We start from the raw sequence: 16,418 nt of genomic DNA, 5'->3' as shown, positions 1-16,418 counted from the left end.
ATGCGCAGGTGGAGGATTATCAACCAAACTACCCAGGGGGTGGAATGGGAAGTCTAGAGGTCCTCCACTCGAACGCGCAAGCGATGCATTATCAACCAAACGACCCCGGAGGGTGGATTGGGAAGTTCCAGAGGTCATCCACTGGAATGCGCAGGCGGTGCATTATCAACCAAACGACCCCGGAGGGTGGATTGGGAATTCCAGAGGTCCTTAATTGGATTGCGCAGGCGGTGCATTATCAACCAACAGACCCCGGGGGGTGGATTGGGAACTCCAGAGGTCCTCAACTGGATTGCAGCGGTGGAAAATAATCAACCAAGCTACCCCGGAGGGTGGGTTGAGAACTGTCAGAGGTCCTCCACTGGATTACGCAGGTGGAGGATTATCAACCAAACAGCCCCAGAGGGCGGAGTGGGGGTTCAACAGGTGTCCTTCACTGTATTGCGCAGGCGGGGAGCCTCCTCATCATTCCCCTTGATAGCCAGCCACACCTCTCCCACCGCGGAGGGCGGATTGGAAAACTATGAAAGGCCATCACGTGATCCGGAATGGGGCACAGTCCCATCATGGTGCCGCACAGTCAGAGTGGATTGTGACTGAGGAGAGTAGTTCCCATATGGATGTAAACGTTTGTTTTTATTTCTCCCCATTTATTTTTTTTTTTTTTTTTTTTTTTAACTGGTATGCCTAGCCTCAAGTATTAAGAGGCAGGAAGGGCTTAACTGTGCAATATGATCCCCCGCTAGTAGGCAATTTTGCAAAGCCCATCTAACCCCTGATAATCCGGTGCCGGCCTAATTGGCTGGCCAGTAAGGGTTAAAAAAAAAATTAAAAAAATAAGGGACTTGAAGCCCAGGGGCGGTGCTGATGGGGGCGGGGGCAGCTAGGCAGGAAGAATTCGCGCCAGCCCGCCTCCCTGCCCCTCACATACTTGGATGGGTTGCGGCCTAAAGTCCTGATGCTCGGTCAACCGGGACCCTCCCCCTCTGTACTGAAAGTCAGCCGGAGGGTAGAGGGACCCGGAGCGGTGCGCGACATACACCTTCCGGCCGGAGGAGCCGCCCCACGGCCGGAATGACACAGGGGAGGAAGAACCTGTAGGCCCCATTTGAAGCCGGGGCCTAAAGTTTTTCGGCGCCCGGAGACCGGAATGTTCACCCCGCGGCCGGGAACTTGTTTGTGCTCCCATGTAGAGTAAGTGCCTCGCGGTACGAGAGTCCCGCAAGGGCTCAGTTGTCCGCGATAGGTAAACGGCATTAACCCCTTTCGCAGCGGCGCGTTTGGAATCTGGTGGACACTGCAGTGGGTGTCGCCCTGCGCTCCAGTCTTTCGCTGGAGTAGCCCGGGGAGAAGATACATTAACCCTCTATGAGCCGGACAGCCGTCGGCCTAGAGGGGAAGTGAGAGAGAGGGTCCGCGTGTCTTGGTGGTGCATGGTGCCCGCCGGATTAACCCCTTCTCTGCTTAGGGGTCTAGTCCCTAGCTAAATAAAGTCCCCTTGCCATTAACCCTTAAGGGATTGAGGGAGGGAGGGGGAAGAGGGCTTCATACTTACCTAATCCAGTGTACTCACCTCATCTTCATCCTCTTCTCTTCACCCTCCCTAAGTGGGCCTATAAGGTCACCTTCTCCAGCAGGGTCACCTCCTCAGCAGCTGGCACCGGAGTGGCAGGAGTCTGGTATGGCGGGAGGGTCTTCTCTTTGCGGACCTAGGTGACCCTCTGGCTGGCGGGAGCAGGGGAGCGAGGCTGCCCTGGTCCACCTTGTCTTCTTGTGGGGGGAGGAGGCAGCGTGGCGAACCAACCCTGGCATGCTCCCCCGGGAGAACAGGGAGACGAGGCGACCACTGTCTCCCACCTAAAAGAAAAGAAAAAAAAGAAAAGAAAAAATCTTCAGGAGGTCTTGCCTCCTATTGACACTAGAAAAAACTGAAGCTCTCTCTCCAGGCTGGAGGGGGTATAGCTGCTAGGGGAGGAGCTAACAGCTTTTACTAGTGTCAACGCCTCCTAGAGGACATAGCTATACCCACGGTTCCTGTGTCCCCCAATGAATATGGGCGAGAAATTGGTATTGAAAATTTGTAAATCATCTCCCAGCAAGGTGACAGTATCACGTTTTGTGCCTACAATTATTATTATTTCCCAACATTTTTTAAACAAAAGAAAAGAATGGAGATGGGTGTTCTCACACACAGTGCGGTCTCTCCTTACTGTTGGAGACGGGCTCAAAGACTGTCTAGAGTCCTTCTCAGTGACTGCTGGGGGTCTCACCATTCGTACCCCCTACTGATCAAAACCTTTGACAGGTCACTATGACACGATACATTTTATGAAAGCACAGGGGCACTTTAAATGTTGGCTGATGATCGTTCAGCCAACAAAATTGACGCATGAAAACATATGTAACTAAGGCTCTGTTCACATCTGCATTGGTGATCTATTAGGAGCCTCTATCGCAGATTCTGTACCTTTTTTAACCTCCTAACAGTCACATTAAAATCGGGGGGAAAAAACTTCCAAAATTTTTTTATTGTAGATTTTTAACAGGAGTCTGAAGTAAATCTTGTTGGTGCACAATCCAGGGGACACAACTGAATTTTTAACCCCTGAGTGACATAATTAATTTTAGCCTTAAGTACCAATAATATTTTTTCCCTTTGTATTCCAGCAGTCCTAACTTTTTTATTTTGCAGCATTACAGGATTAAGGCTAGGTCTACACGACGACATTTGTCGCGCGACAATAAGTCGCGCGACAAATAAGGCGCAACATTTGTCGCGCAACATTTTGTTGCACTAATGTCGCGCAACAATTTTTATAATGGCAGTCTATGGTGTCGCACTGCAACATGCAACATTCTGCGACTGCGACGCAACAGTCGCAGAAAAATCCATCTCGTTGGATTTTCTGCGACTGTTGCGTCGCAGTCGCAGCATGTTGCAGTGCGACACCATAGACTGCCATTATAAAAATTGTCGCGCGACATTGGTGCAACAAAATGTCGCGCGACAAATGTCGTCGTGTAGACCTAGCCTAAGAACCATTTTTTTAAGAACCATATTGAGGGAAAGAAAAAAAAATTGAAATTTTAACATTATTTTGTGGAATTTATTTACGCTCACTGTGTGGTAAAACTGACAATGTTTATTATGTGGGTCATTACAATGATGATAATGCCACATTTCTATATATATTTATTTTTTTAACTATTTTTCCTTTCCTCCTGCAGCTGCTCCCCCTCCTCCAGACTGAAGGGATGGAGTGGGGGAGAGGCTGCTTTAGCTGCTGGTATCTCTGATTTGGTAGCAGCTAGAAATACAGTATGGGCTGGCATTCCAAGCTTTTAAACAATACCAAAATGACAGCAATATCTTCGCTACATGGGGAGATATCACTATTAGAAATCAGGATGCAGCTGAAAGTGAAAGTAAAAGCAGGTTTTACACGCAATTATTTCCGACTTGATTTTTAACAGCGATATCTCCTGCTTATCTTGGGCTAATGCTTGTATGAAAGCCTGGAATGCTAGCTTTCAAACATGCTCCTATAGAGAGCTATCAGCACATGAGAGAGGAAATAAGCAACAAGAGAACTACAGTGATCACAGGAGATTCTGTTGGGCTATGTTCACATCTGCCGCGCATATTCAGTTTCTATTCTGGCGTGAAAACCCCCCAAAAAACCTTGAAGAATATCTGGATCCAGCATGTGACTGACACCATAGGACCCCATTGACTATAATGACATTCAACTTATTTTTTGCTGGAACCTCCACTGCAAATGTGAACACAGCTTGAAAGAAAATATATACCGGTAACCTACATAATACTGTCCTACCATTACCTGGAGTTGTCACTTTCTCTTGTGAGGACGTTTTGGGGAAATTTTTATGTACATTAGCTTCCCTTTTTTCCTAGAAAACAAAAGGAGATAAAAAGTTACAAAAATATCTGATGTGTCCAGAAAGTGCACCTAAAAATTATAGTAATTTTCCAACCTTTCTGCGCAGCTGTTCCTGTTCGTATTCCTCCTTTGATATCCTAGAAAAATACAAGCATATCTTCTATAACTGAAGGAGAATTCTGCCGTCTGGCTGATCAGCGAGCATTTTACTGATCATTACAGTACACGATATACTGCCTGACTAATAAAATATGTGACTCTCCTAAAGGACACTGCTAATTTCAATAAGCTACTTTAGTCCAAATTTGCACCCAATGCATGGTTCTGTATCCACATAGTACAAGCTGTATAGAGGGGGTTACTATATCAGTACACACCATTTCCAACTAGCACAACAGGGCTCTTAGGGGAGAGCCAAAAGTACGAGCAGCTCTTAATCCATGGTCATTTATTCATCTGACTTGGAACTTTTTAAGGGTGCATTCACACGACCGTATGTATTCTACAGTCCACAAAACACAAATCCACAAAAAATACGTGTGACGTCCGTGTTACATCTGTTTATTTGCAAAATGCTTATTCTTGTCTGCAAAATGGACTTGTTGTATCTCTTTGGTGTGTTGTCCAGGTTTTTTGTGGACCAGGTGCAGACTAAAAATACGGTTATGTGAATGGGGCCTTAGACTAACGAAGGGGAAAAGTGTAATTGCTGGCAATTCCCCGCAAGCAATATTAACAGATACTGGCAAGCCTGTACTCAGAAAAGGGGCATCCATGGCAAATGAAGACGATGCACCTCCAACGCTTTATGTAACCAAGCAGCCTTTCATAGGTTACACTACTACTGCTTCTCCCAAAATTCAACAAGCAGCAATAGAAGGACTAATATACTCTTAAAAATGAAATGCTATGATCAACTCTGGGAGAAATTGTTTTATTATTTAATTTTACTCTACACATTTTTTTAATTGGTATTTATTAAAAATGTTCAGCCCTTTTCTCTGCACAGATGTCAGTCTCTGTATTTGCAGAGAGACAGTCTCTCTGTTCACAATGAGTCCAGATCATGTGTAGCACTCACCTCTGAATTCCTGACAGCTCATAAACACTCGCTATAGCTCAATTCTTATCTAACTAATTTTAATTTAGCTTAAATAAGTGTTTATTGGCTGAAAATGGCTACACATAAACAGTCAGAGATTCTATATCAGATGGGACTCACCGTGAACAAAGACGGCTACTCTGCAAATACAAAGACTGACATCTGTGCAGAGAAAATTGTAGCCCAAAAAAAGTAGAAAGCAATCATAAAAAAAAACAAAAAAACTATTACCTCCAGAGGTGTCCATAGCCTTTAATGCTAGCCAAAGGATATCATCCCTACGTGTTCTCAATAGGGACAATGGAGTAAGCTGCTGCCAGACACCTCTAGTGGTGGCTTATCTTCCCGACAGCAAAAGGATCGGTCATGTTGAAATCCTGCCCAAACCTTTTCTCCTCAATGATCTGCCATGTTGGGGAGACTTGGGAATCACCCATACACATTAGATCGTCAACTAGGCCTGCCAAAGCATGGGCACTGTCAGTGTGGCCTGCGCTGATAGATGCAGACCCATTCAACTTGAATGGAGGCACGGCAAAACAAAATATAGCATGTTCTATGCTTTTCCGGAGGCACGGGCCGAAATGCCACGGAAGCATGCCGTAGTGCTTCTGTGGCTTTCCGCTCTGTATGTTCCGACCTGCAATATGGGCATGGCCGAAACACGTTCTTGTGATGTGTATGGCCAGATTATGTGTGCAATGGCTGGAGGAGTTTTATCACTTTAACCACACCAAGCTGTAATGTATGACCCCTGTTCCATATCTGTAGGCACAACATTATACCTCAGTGCCAATCATCCAAGCCAATATAGATTTATAGTAGAACAGACAAGATCTTGACTATTTACCTTAAAGCTTCAGAGATCATTTTTATTTCCTGTTGTTCAAGGTCTGAAATAAAATCTGCACCATTTTTCAGGCATTCTGGAAGGTCACCTATAGGCAAAAAAAAATTCTCCAACTGAAAACTACAGTTGCAAGAAAAAGTATGTAAACCCTTTGGAATAATATGGATTTCTGCACAAATTGGTCATAAAATGTGATCTGATCTTTATCTAAGTCACAACAATAGACAATCACAGTCTGCTTAAACTAATAACACACAAAGAATTAAATGTTACCATGTTTTTATTGAACACACCATGTAAACATTCACAGTGCAGGTAGAAAAAGTATGTGAACCCTTGGATTTAATAACTGGTTGAACCTCCTTTGGCAGCAATAACTTCCACCAAACATTTCCTGTAGTTGCAGATCAGACGTGCACAACGGTCAGGAGTAATTCTAGACCATTCCTCTTTACAGAACTGTCACAGTTCAGCAATATTCTTGGGATGTCTGGTGTGAATCGCTTTCTTGAGGTCATGCCACAGCATCTCAATCGGGTTGAGGTCAGGACTCTGACTGGGCCACTTCAGAAGGCGTATTTTCTTCTGTTTAAGCCATTCTGTTGTTGATTTACTTCTATGCTTTGGGTCGTTGTCCTGTTGCAACACCAATCTTCTGTTGAGCTTCAGCTGGTGGACAGATGGCCTTAAGTTCTCCTGCAAAATGTCTTGATAAACTTGGGAATTCATTTTTCATTCGATGATAGCAATCCGTCCAGGCCCTGATGCAGCAAAGCAGCCCCAAACCATGATGCCCCCACCACCATACTTCACAGTTGGGATAAGGTTTTGATGTTGGTGTGCTGTGCCTCTTTTTCTCCACACATAGTGTTCTTCCAAACAACTCAACTTTGGTTTCATCTGTCCATAGAATATTTTGCCAGTACTGCTGTGGAACATCCAGGTGCTCTTGTGCAAACTGTAAACGTGCAGCAATGGTTTTTTTGAACAGCAGTGGCTTCCTCTGTGGTATCCTCCCATGAAATCCATTCTTGTTTAGTGTTTTACGTATCGTAGATTCGCTAACAGGGATGTTAGCATATGCCAGAGACTTTTGTAAGTCTTTAGCTGACACTCTAGGATTCTTCTTCACCTCATTGAGCAGTCTGCGCTGTGCTCTTACAGTCATCTTTACAGGACGGCCACTCCTAGGGAGAGTAGCAGCAGTGCAGAACTTTCTCCATTTATAGCCAATTTTTCTTACCGTGGACTGATGAACAGCAAGGCTTTTGGAGATACTTTTATAACCCTTTCCAGCTTTATGCAAGTCAACAATTCTTAATCATAGGTCTTCGGAGAGCTCTTTTGTGCGAGGCATCATTCACATCAGGCAATGCTTCTTGTGAAAAGCAAACCCAGAACTGGTGTGTGTTTTTTTTTATAGGGCAGGGCAGCTGTAACCAACACCTCCAAGCTCATCTCATTGATTGGACTCCAGTTGGCTGACACCTCACTCCAATTAGCTCTTGGAGATGTCATTAGTCTAGGGGTTCACATACTTTTTCCACCTGCACTGTGAATGTTTACATGGTGTGTTCAATAAAAACATGGTAACATTTAATTCTTTGTGTGTTATTAGTTTAAGCAGACTGTGGTTGTCTATTGTTGTGACTTAGATGAAGATCAGATCACATTTTATGACCAATTTGTGCAGAAATCCATATCATTCCAAAGGGTTCACATACTTTTTCTTGCAACTGTATATCTAAAGTGAAAAAAAAAAAAAAAAAGCCAAATAGTGGGCGGCAATCTCCATGTATTACCGTTCTTTTGCTGGATGATCTGGATTGCTTGCAACTGAAGCTCTATGTTCTTCTGCAGCATCATTTCTTTAAAGACCACAAAGTCTTCTACAGCGACCACAGATTGCAAGATCATCTACAAATGAAGACAACACAACTGAGCTTCATCTCATAAAATATCGAGAAAATGAAAGGTTACACCTATTCTCTGTTAATTCCCTGCCACATCAATTAAAGCTTAGTTTATGGCAGTTCAGAAAGCAACGGCACTCAGATCTCCACGTAGATTAACCCACCTAAGGTCAATAGGAGGATTACAATTGTATTATCCCTTAATCTAGGTTATCCCTCAAAGAGTGTCCGGAAAGATTTACGGCAAGAGGAAACACGGTATATGTTACCTTGTCATGACCGGAAACAAAATATGCTGCCAATGTCATGAGGCTGGAATTTTATTTTATAAAAGAACAGGTATCCAGAGAATTTATAACTAAGTTACTGATAAAGATGACTGGAAAGGCTGTATTGTTGGTGACCATTACATTGTTGGTACCCAATACCCAAGCACCCATGCACAAAAACGTTAGTAGATGGGTTATCTCATTTATAAGCACCTACAGAATAGTCATCCATTAGCGAGTGGCTACAATGTCCAGTAAAACCTGATGGACCCCACTACAATGGGGCCCCGCAAGAACTCTTGGTGCCCGGTATGCCATGGATTCGGCACTGCAGTTATTTTTGTTGTTCTGCTCTTATAATGGAGGAAGGGAATAACAATAAAGGTGTAGCCTTATTTAAAGCCGTAGCCTTATTTAAAGTCCCAAATACCCTGGCATAGCACATCAGAACCCTGTAGAGATCGCGGTCCTGCCCGTGCCTGCTCCACTCTGCTAAAAGCTCACATCAGTGGCGGATTATAATTGGGGCGTTTGGGTCTGTAGCCCCGGGCCCAGCATCGTTGGGGGGCCCAACACCGACCCAAATGCCTACAAACTACGGTGGGGCACGGGAGCGCATAGTTCCCTGCGCCACGATCACCACTATAGGCTTCGCGAGCCATTGCGTGTCTGCGCCCGGACGTAGCACACTAACGTGTGTGCGCAGCGTACCTGCCTACCACCTATGATTGAGCGCCCACTGGGACACAGGTAAGTATTAGCTTTTATTTGCATTTTTTTTATGCCAACTTTGGGGGGACATTACTGAGCGGCACAGGAGAATATTACTGAAGGGACAGTGGGGGCAAACTACTACATGGGGAGCAAACTACTACGTGGGGGCAAATTACTAGTGTGGGGGAAATTAATACTGTGGGGGCAGTGTGGGGGACAATTAATACTATGGGGGCAGTGTGGGGGATAATTACTACCGTGGGGGGAATTAATACTGTGGGGGCAGTGTGGAAAAATTAATACTGTGGGGGCAGTGTGGAGAAATTAATACTGTTGGGGCAGTGTGGGGGCAAACTACTATATGGGGGTAGTGTGGAAATGTGGCTATTGGGGAGGAACTATAGGGGCATTTCTATTAAAAGGACATATTAGGGGACATTATTTTTCAGGGACACTATACAGGCATTATTACCTCGAGCACAATATAGGATGTTATTACTGGGGGCACTCTAGGAGACATTATAATTGCTGTAGACACTATAGGGACATTTGGGGGTCATTTATTAAACTGGTGTAACGTAGAACTGGCTTAGTCGCCCATGGCAACCAGATTCTACTTTAATTTTAGACAGCTCCTTTTGAAAATGAAAGGTGGAATCTGATTAGTTGCTATGGGCAACTAAGCCTGTTGTACTTTACATCAGTTTGGTAAATGACCCCAACTATGAGAAATCTAACATGTCTGTGTAACAAACTCTGTAGAGACAAGATGCGGCTGAAATAATTAGTCATGGCATTCTGGGGCAAATGGAGGAGAACAGGAAAGAGAAGAGCTACATGACAGGAGATGTCACTGGAAGTAAGAGGTATGTGGTGCTGTATTCTATCATATGTAGAGCTGGCTCACTACTGTGAGCAGTGTCTCAACTTTTTATTATAATTTACCATATTTTTCGCTTTATAAGACACACTTTTCCCCCCCAAAATGGGGGGAAGAAGTCAATGCATATTATAAAGCGAACGTGCCCAGAAATATGGCCATCACAATGCAGACTGTTATCTAGAGATGCACCTCCAGTGTTAATAATGTGAGGCGGAGCCTTCTAGTAGGAAGTCTGGGGTGGGCGGCGGTCATTGAAGCTAAATGCCGCCAGCACACATGTTTAATAGGAAGTGTGAGCGCTCAGTCTGCTGTTGCTTAGCAGCACTGACGCTGTGCTGTCCTCCGAACCACACCTCCCTCCCCTACTGTGACGCGCTCCGGCACTGCTGCCCTGTATGTTGAGCTGATTGGTGGTGAGCACGGCAGGCTCTGCTGCTCTGCCGCCTCCACCAATCAGTTTAGTCAGTTGCCCGACCGTTTGTCACTACCAACTGCTCGTAGATACTGAACCTCCGGCACCCCGAGTCAGCACTGCTTTCCCCTGGGACTACTGGGCTGTCTCTATCTGAGACTTAATGAGTGACAGCCTGGATATAAAGAAGGGGAGATCAAGGGCCGACCTGGACAGATACATATTACATATGGCTAGAACCTCTCCTCATCTATAGGAATACACCCATGTACTGCAGTACATGGGTGCACTCTTTAGGATGAGGGGGTTATAGTCACATTTAATATAAACACTGTCCAGGAGCTGTACTATTATTGACCTAAGTATTTGCATTAAAGGGAGTCTGTCACCACATTTCAGCATATTAGACCGATCAAATAGAGTTATATGATCCACCCAGAACTTAAAAACAGTACCTTTGTTGTAGAAAACGGACTTTTCTTTTAGCCGAAAATGAACTTATAAGGTTATGTTAATGAGCCCTCTCAAGTGCCCAGGACGGTCTCTCAATCCTCGGAGCCCCAGGCAGCACCTCCTAAACGGCTCATAACCCCGCCCTCCGTGCGCCTCTGCCCGCCCGTTTACTCCCCTCCCCTGTCCTTTTCCACTGCGGCTGTGCGGTCCAAATCGTAGCGGGCGCATGCGCAGTAGGTATCACGATGCCCTGCCAGGAGCGGGCATCGCATTGCGCATGCGCCCGCTACGATTTGGACCGCACAGCCGCAGTGGAAAAGGACAGGGGAGGGGAGTAAACGGGCGGGCAGAGGCGCACCCATGTGCAGCAGCTCACAAAGCACCACAGCCTCTTCATATAGAAAAAAAAACTAAACTAAAATGGAGGGAGGGCCCCGAGTTGGGTAGACAGCTCCGGGTCCATCATGCACTTAATCAGCCTCTGGCTCACATACAGGACTTTCAGCTGAACCCCACTCCGCTCAGCTAACCCTGGCATAGCACATCAGCACAGGGTTTTGATGTGCTATGTAAGTCTTCAGCCAAGATCAGGGGGCACAGTGTGTGCTCCTGCCCATACACTAATAACTGGAGGCCCCACTGCAACAGTGCAAGGAATCCGTACTACGGATGTGCGAATATAATGAATTTAAAGCGCAGTAGAAATCAGGACTTTGGGTGTCAATTTCTTTAGTATAAAGGCAAAATCTGTTAATTAAGGCTACTTTCACACTTGCTGCAGAGTGATCCGGCAAGCAGTTCCGTCGCCGGAACTGGCAATCTGCATGCAAACTGACATTATTTGTAGACTGATCCGGATACGGATCAGTCTTAAAAAATGCATTGCAAGAACGGATCTGTCTCTCCGGATGTGATCCGGAGAAACGGATCCGTAATATATTTTTTTTACATTTTTACCGATCTGCGCATGCGCAGACCGGAAGGACGGAACCAGCATTGCGGTATTTTTAATCCGGCACTAATACATTTCAATGTAAATTAATGCCAGCATTCCGGCAACTGATCCGGAATTTTGGACAGAGATAATACCGCAGCATGCGGTGTTCAGTGACTGAACTGAAGACATCCTGAACGGATTTCTCTCCATTCAGAATGCAGGGGGATGAAACTGATCAGTTCTTTTCTGGTATAGAGCCCCTATGACGGAACTCAGTGCCGGAAAAGAAAAACGCTAGTGTAAAAGTACCCTAACAAAGTTAAAAAATATATATCTTTAGGACATTTGGGGCATCTTTTTTTTAAATAATAATAAAATAAAATAAAAAAAACATTAAATCAAAGTTTAGTTACTCTTCAAACTTTCAAATCTGGCTTTGTTAGGGTGGAATTTAATTTTGTTTTGTTAGTGTTCATGCTCGGACTTGTAGTTGGCCTAACAGAAAAGTATGGTTAGGCAATGTGCCACGTAGAGAATTTGCTGCGGATTCACTGCAGAATCCGAACTAAACAAAATACGCAACTTAAGAACATGTGCAATGCACGTGAATGGGATTTGACAAAAAAAATTAAAAATAAAAACTCCATCCAGATTTGACTGTATGCTACAGCTTTTATTCTGGATTGTCACATGTCAGCCATTAGCCTGCAATGGGCCACGCCTGTGGCAAAATTAACAGATGCAGATCCTGCTGGCCATTCCAGGTCACTCTGGAGCGGATGGGCAAGTTTGTGTAAAAAGGAAGATAATCTCATAAACAACTAGGATCTGTACACAAGCAAAAGAAAAGTTCTGGAGCTGAAAAAATAAAAGGAAACAAAAACTCCTTTCCACACGGCTCCTGGCATGTGCAGTCTTTACAGCAATGTACTCTTACCAGCTTGCGGCATCTTAAAGGGGCTGGCCACTTTCTGGTCACTGTTGACCAATGTGTAAGTAAAATGACTATATGACACTTTCTTATATAGACTTTCTTGAAATTCTGCATCATTTTCTTTATTTCATAAGCCATGTCCCTTTGTTGCCCAAGTCTTTTGTGCTGTCCACTCAGAGGTCCTGTCCATACAATGGCTGCTGATGGAGGGTCATGTGACCAGGCAAATCCCTCAGTCTCCTCCATTCCAATACACTGCACCTGCCATCTACACTGTTGGGCGTTTAGTGCTGGTGGAGTGTGTTTGAATGGAGGCGGCTGTGCGATGTGTCTGGTCACAAGACCCTCCATCAGCGCCCATCTTATGGACAGAACCTCTAGGCGGACAGCACAGAAGATCTGTCCAAGAAGAAGACATGACTTATGAAGTATAGCACATGGCACACAAAATCAACAAAGGGTATATTAGTAAAGGCCATATACACATTGGTCACCAGTAACCAAAAAGTGGCCAACCCCTTTAATTGTTGGTCACAATAAACCTCCATTCCACTTTCTGTAGTATACCGTCCTCCCTCTGGAGCACATAGGGTGATAGTGTTTCTATGCGCTTGGTCAGCACCACCCCTGTGCACAGAGTTATACCAATGACAGGCCTCAGCGGTCACGTGACCCAGCAGTGACACGCCCCTTGAGACAAGTTTACTGCTGAGGCCAGTCATTGGCAGCAGAGGCACATGTGACCCCATCCGTGCAAGAAGTTAACACGCACAGACCGGAAGTGCTATGAAGACAGGTCGGGACCTATGGAGCTGGAACCAAGTGATAGGGAGCAGGTAAGTACATTTCCCTTCACAGATCCAGCAGCATGGGGAAAGTCAAACCCTCGATGTATAAAGGCAGACATTACATATCATTTATAAAATGCCGGAGAGAAGTCTAAGCCCATTGTTACCTTAACGTCTGGTGAATTGGCAAGGGGAGATAAGCATGCTTGTTGAAACTGCTCCTCACTAATCCCCATGTCATTCAGATGTTCTTGTATGAGCTTTTCCACCTGCAGAATTTAAAGGAATTCAGAGAAAGGTTGGGGACATAGATGGTTGGTACACATGATATGTCCTAAGACGTGATCTAACGATCTGCTTTGTGACCTGGAATAACACAAGACCAGATGTTGTTGGGGCAGATCTGGTTTGACTCTCACGAGGTTCTCCGCTCCAGTAATATGTGTACATTAATATCTATCTCCTATCAGAGGGCGTAGGCTTCGAGCACTGGGGCCCCCACCATTCTGAGAACTTCTATGGGACAGGGCAGTGTCTATGACAGCTCCTCAGCAGAGAATGGAGCAGTGGACCAACATGCCCCCTACAGATCCATTTAGAGTGGGCTCAGGACCCCTTATTCTCAGCATGGTTGGGGTCCCAGCAGTCAGTGACCTGATAATTATCTCCTATACTGCGGATGGGTGCTATATAGTTATAGTATAAGCCCTATGATTTTGTACAATCCCAAGAGGACCTTCCACACTGGACATCAGAGAGGGTTTCTTAAGATTTTTTATTTTTTTACTGCACATAGCACAGTAGAAGTCACATCTACACCAGGTCTTATACTAGTACTTGTACTATGTGAACCCCCTCTGCACTTTGATTGGCAGGTCCAGGCAGGCGTGATGATGCTTTCACTGCCTGGCCCTGTCAAAGTGCAGAGGGTGCGGCATTGGCAGAGAGAGCAGAGCCTCTAGGTGTAATGGCTACACCCCTGTTGCTCTAAGAGGCTCATTTGCATATATTAAAACATCATATTTCTCAGCAATGCGGGCACATATGAACATGGGACAAACACAGATGCCCTCAGCTGCCAAGCGCACATGTAACAGGTCAGCCAGGGTCATAGGTACAAATCTGCTGACAGATGACCTTTAACCTGAACTAGGCTCCTAATAACTCCATGAACCATATTCCACTCCTACTGGATAAGAGGCAATGATATATTTACCAGTATCTTGTATTCATTGTGAATCTCTGTGTACGACAGCTTATTCTCTTCTTCATCATCAAACACTGCAATCAGAAACGTCAGGAAGTCTTCTTAGAAAATACATACAATATATTAGTGGATAGAGGAACATACGGAAACATTAGGCCGTCGCGATCACAGACAGATCGCCAAAACCTAAAACCACCCACCATTTATAATACTGGTGCATCCTGATGTGGAAGACCGGGCCTACGGGCACGAGCCCTTGGTTCATACACATTTGGGAGGACAGTGGCTATCAGCGCATGATGTTATACAGCTGCCGCCACGTAGTGCTGAAACTAATTGCAAGGCCGCACACCACCACAGCCTTCTGCACGTCTGGCCTAGGGCTGGTATCCTGCACCGAGATCACACCGCTCCCTGCCCCTACTTGGACTACAAGGACTGACTATTGCCATGGTAAAGCAGATTGTGCCCGCGCTGTCCGGACTACTGCATGGGACGCAGGCACAGGAAGGCATGCGCAGAGCCTAACAATAGGCTACTCCTAAGCATCTTTTTGCCGGAGGAGGTGGAGGAGGAGGAGCAGCATGGAGGTGGAGGAGCATGGAGGTGGAGGAGGAGGAGGAGGAGCATTGAGGTGGAGGAGGAGCATGGAGGTGGAGGAGGAGGAGCATGGAGGTGGAGGAGGAGCATGGAGGTGGAGGAGAGCATGGAGGTGAGGAGGAGGAGAGCATGGAGGTGAGGAGGAGGAGAGCATGGAGGTGAGGAGGACCCTGCTGTGATCACTGCCATGATTGCTCTAGGGCAGGCATGGCCAACCTGCAGCTCTCCAGCTGTTGTAAAACTACAACCCCCACCATGCCCTGCTGTAGGCAGTCTGGGAATGCTGAGAGTTGTAGTTTTGCAACATCTGGAGAGCCTCAGGTTGGCCATCCCTGCTCTAGGGACTGGGAAAATGCATGAGGGGGCCCTACTGTGACATTACCCTACTGGCAGGGGTCCCAGAACCTGAAGCGATGCGTAACATATAGTTTTAAGACTTTTCGTCCCCGAAATGTGAGTGTGCATCACTCCTCAGCTAGATCATGTGCCTGGACCCTAGATGGCGGCACACAGAGCCCCTATGGCTCTGCAGTACAAAAAATAAAAATAAGAATGTGGATCGGATGCGGACCACACATACGGTCATGTGAACGGGGCCCTTAGGGTCCATTCACACGTCCGTTTTTTCTTTCCTGATCTGGTCCGTTTTTTCAGGAACAGATCAGGACCAGATCTGGACCCATTCATTTTCAATGGGTCCTGGAAAAAAATCGGACAGCACAATGTGTGCTGTCCGTTTCCGTTGTTCCGTTCCGCATGTCCGTTTAAATATAAAACATGTCCTATTCTTGTCCTGAAAAATCGGATCCTGGTACAATACAAAGTCAATGGATCCGCAAAAAACGGATGACATACGGATGTCATTCCGTATGTCATCCGTTTTATACGGAATCCGTTCCTGGAAATTACATTTAAATTTTTTTTTTTAATTTTTTTTTTAAAGAAATCCAAACAACTTTATTTGCTTATTGAAATTTATACATGTTTCCGTTTTTTGCGGATCCGCAAAAAACGGATTACATACGGAAACATTTTCAGGAACAACGGATCCGCAAAAAACGGACAGAAAATCGGATTATAGAAAAATACTGACGTGTGAATGTAGCCTAAGATTGCAAATGGTGAAGTCTGCACTAAAAATCCACAGAAAATTTTTTTACACTGTGTGGCTTTCAAAATCTGCACAGAATTTTTTTTAAAAAATTTGCAAAGTGCACATGAAACTAGTCAAATCTTATTCACCATGCAGGTACTGTACACTGCGGTTTAAAACCAGCACGTAGCGCCTCCTGACATGCCTGCTTTAGTAATTACTTGCATTCCCAATGTAATTCTGGAGAATATATTCTCATGAATAGGATGTGTCATTCCTCTATTATTCCTGCTAGAAGTTATGTATGAATTGCTAGCAGTTTGCAGTGAAGGTCCAGATGGGTGTAACCAGTTGGGGGGGG

The 16,418-nt window shown here is 45.3% G+C and overlaps 1 protein-coding gene across 4 annotated transcripts in view; it reads right to left on the bottom strand.

Annotated features, from left to right (window-relative positions):
• The window catches only part of CFAP36 (cilia and flagella associated protein 36), a 56,128-nt gene that overhangs the window by 34,169 nt on the left and 5,541 nt on the right, over nt 1-16,418 (bottom strand). For 2 of the 4 annotated variants that reach the window (XM_040429704.1, XM_040429703.1), the window contains exons 2-7: nt 14,374-14,438; nt 13,325-13,426; nt 7,657-7,771; nt 5,855-5,942; nt 3,997-4,039; nt 3,843-3,912 (exon numbers count right to left, since the gene is read on the bottom strand). In XM_040429704.1, the coding sequence (XP_040285638.1) occupies nt 3,843-3,912; nt 3,997-4,039; nt 5,855-5,942; nt 7,657-7,771; nt 13,325-13,426; nt 14,374-14,438 (483 nt within the window). Of the gene's footprint in view, nt 1-3,842; nt 3,913-3,996; nt 4,040-5,854; nt 5,943-7,656; nt 7,772-13,324; nt 13,427-14,373; nt 14,463-16,418 lie in introns of all 4 variants that reach the window. The other 2 variants (XM_040429706.1, XM_040429705.1) reach the window with 2 other exon arrangements.

Source organism: Bufo bufo, chromosome 4, assembly GCF_905171765.1.
Source record: "Bufo bufo chromosome 4, aBufBuf1.1, whole genome shotgun sequence".
NCBI classification, from domain to species: Eukaryota; Metazoa; Chordata; class Amphibia; order Anura; family Bufonidae; genus Bufo; species Bufo bufo.
Note: the sequence above shows the minus strand (reverse complement) of the source record. Positions and strands in the feature narration are given on the sequence as shown.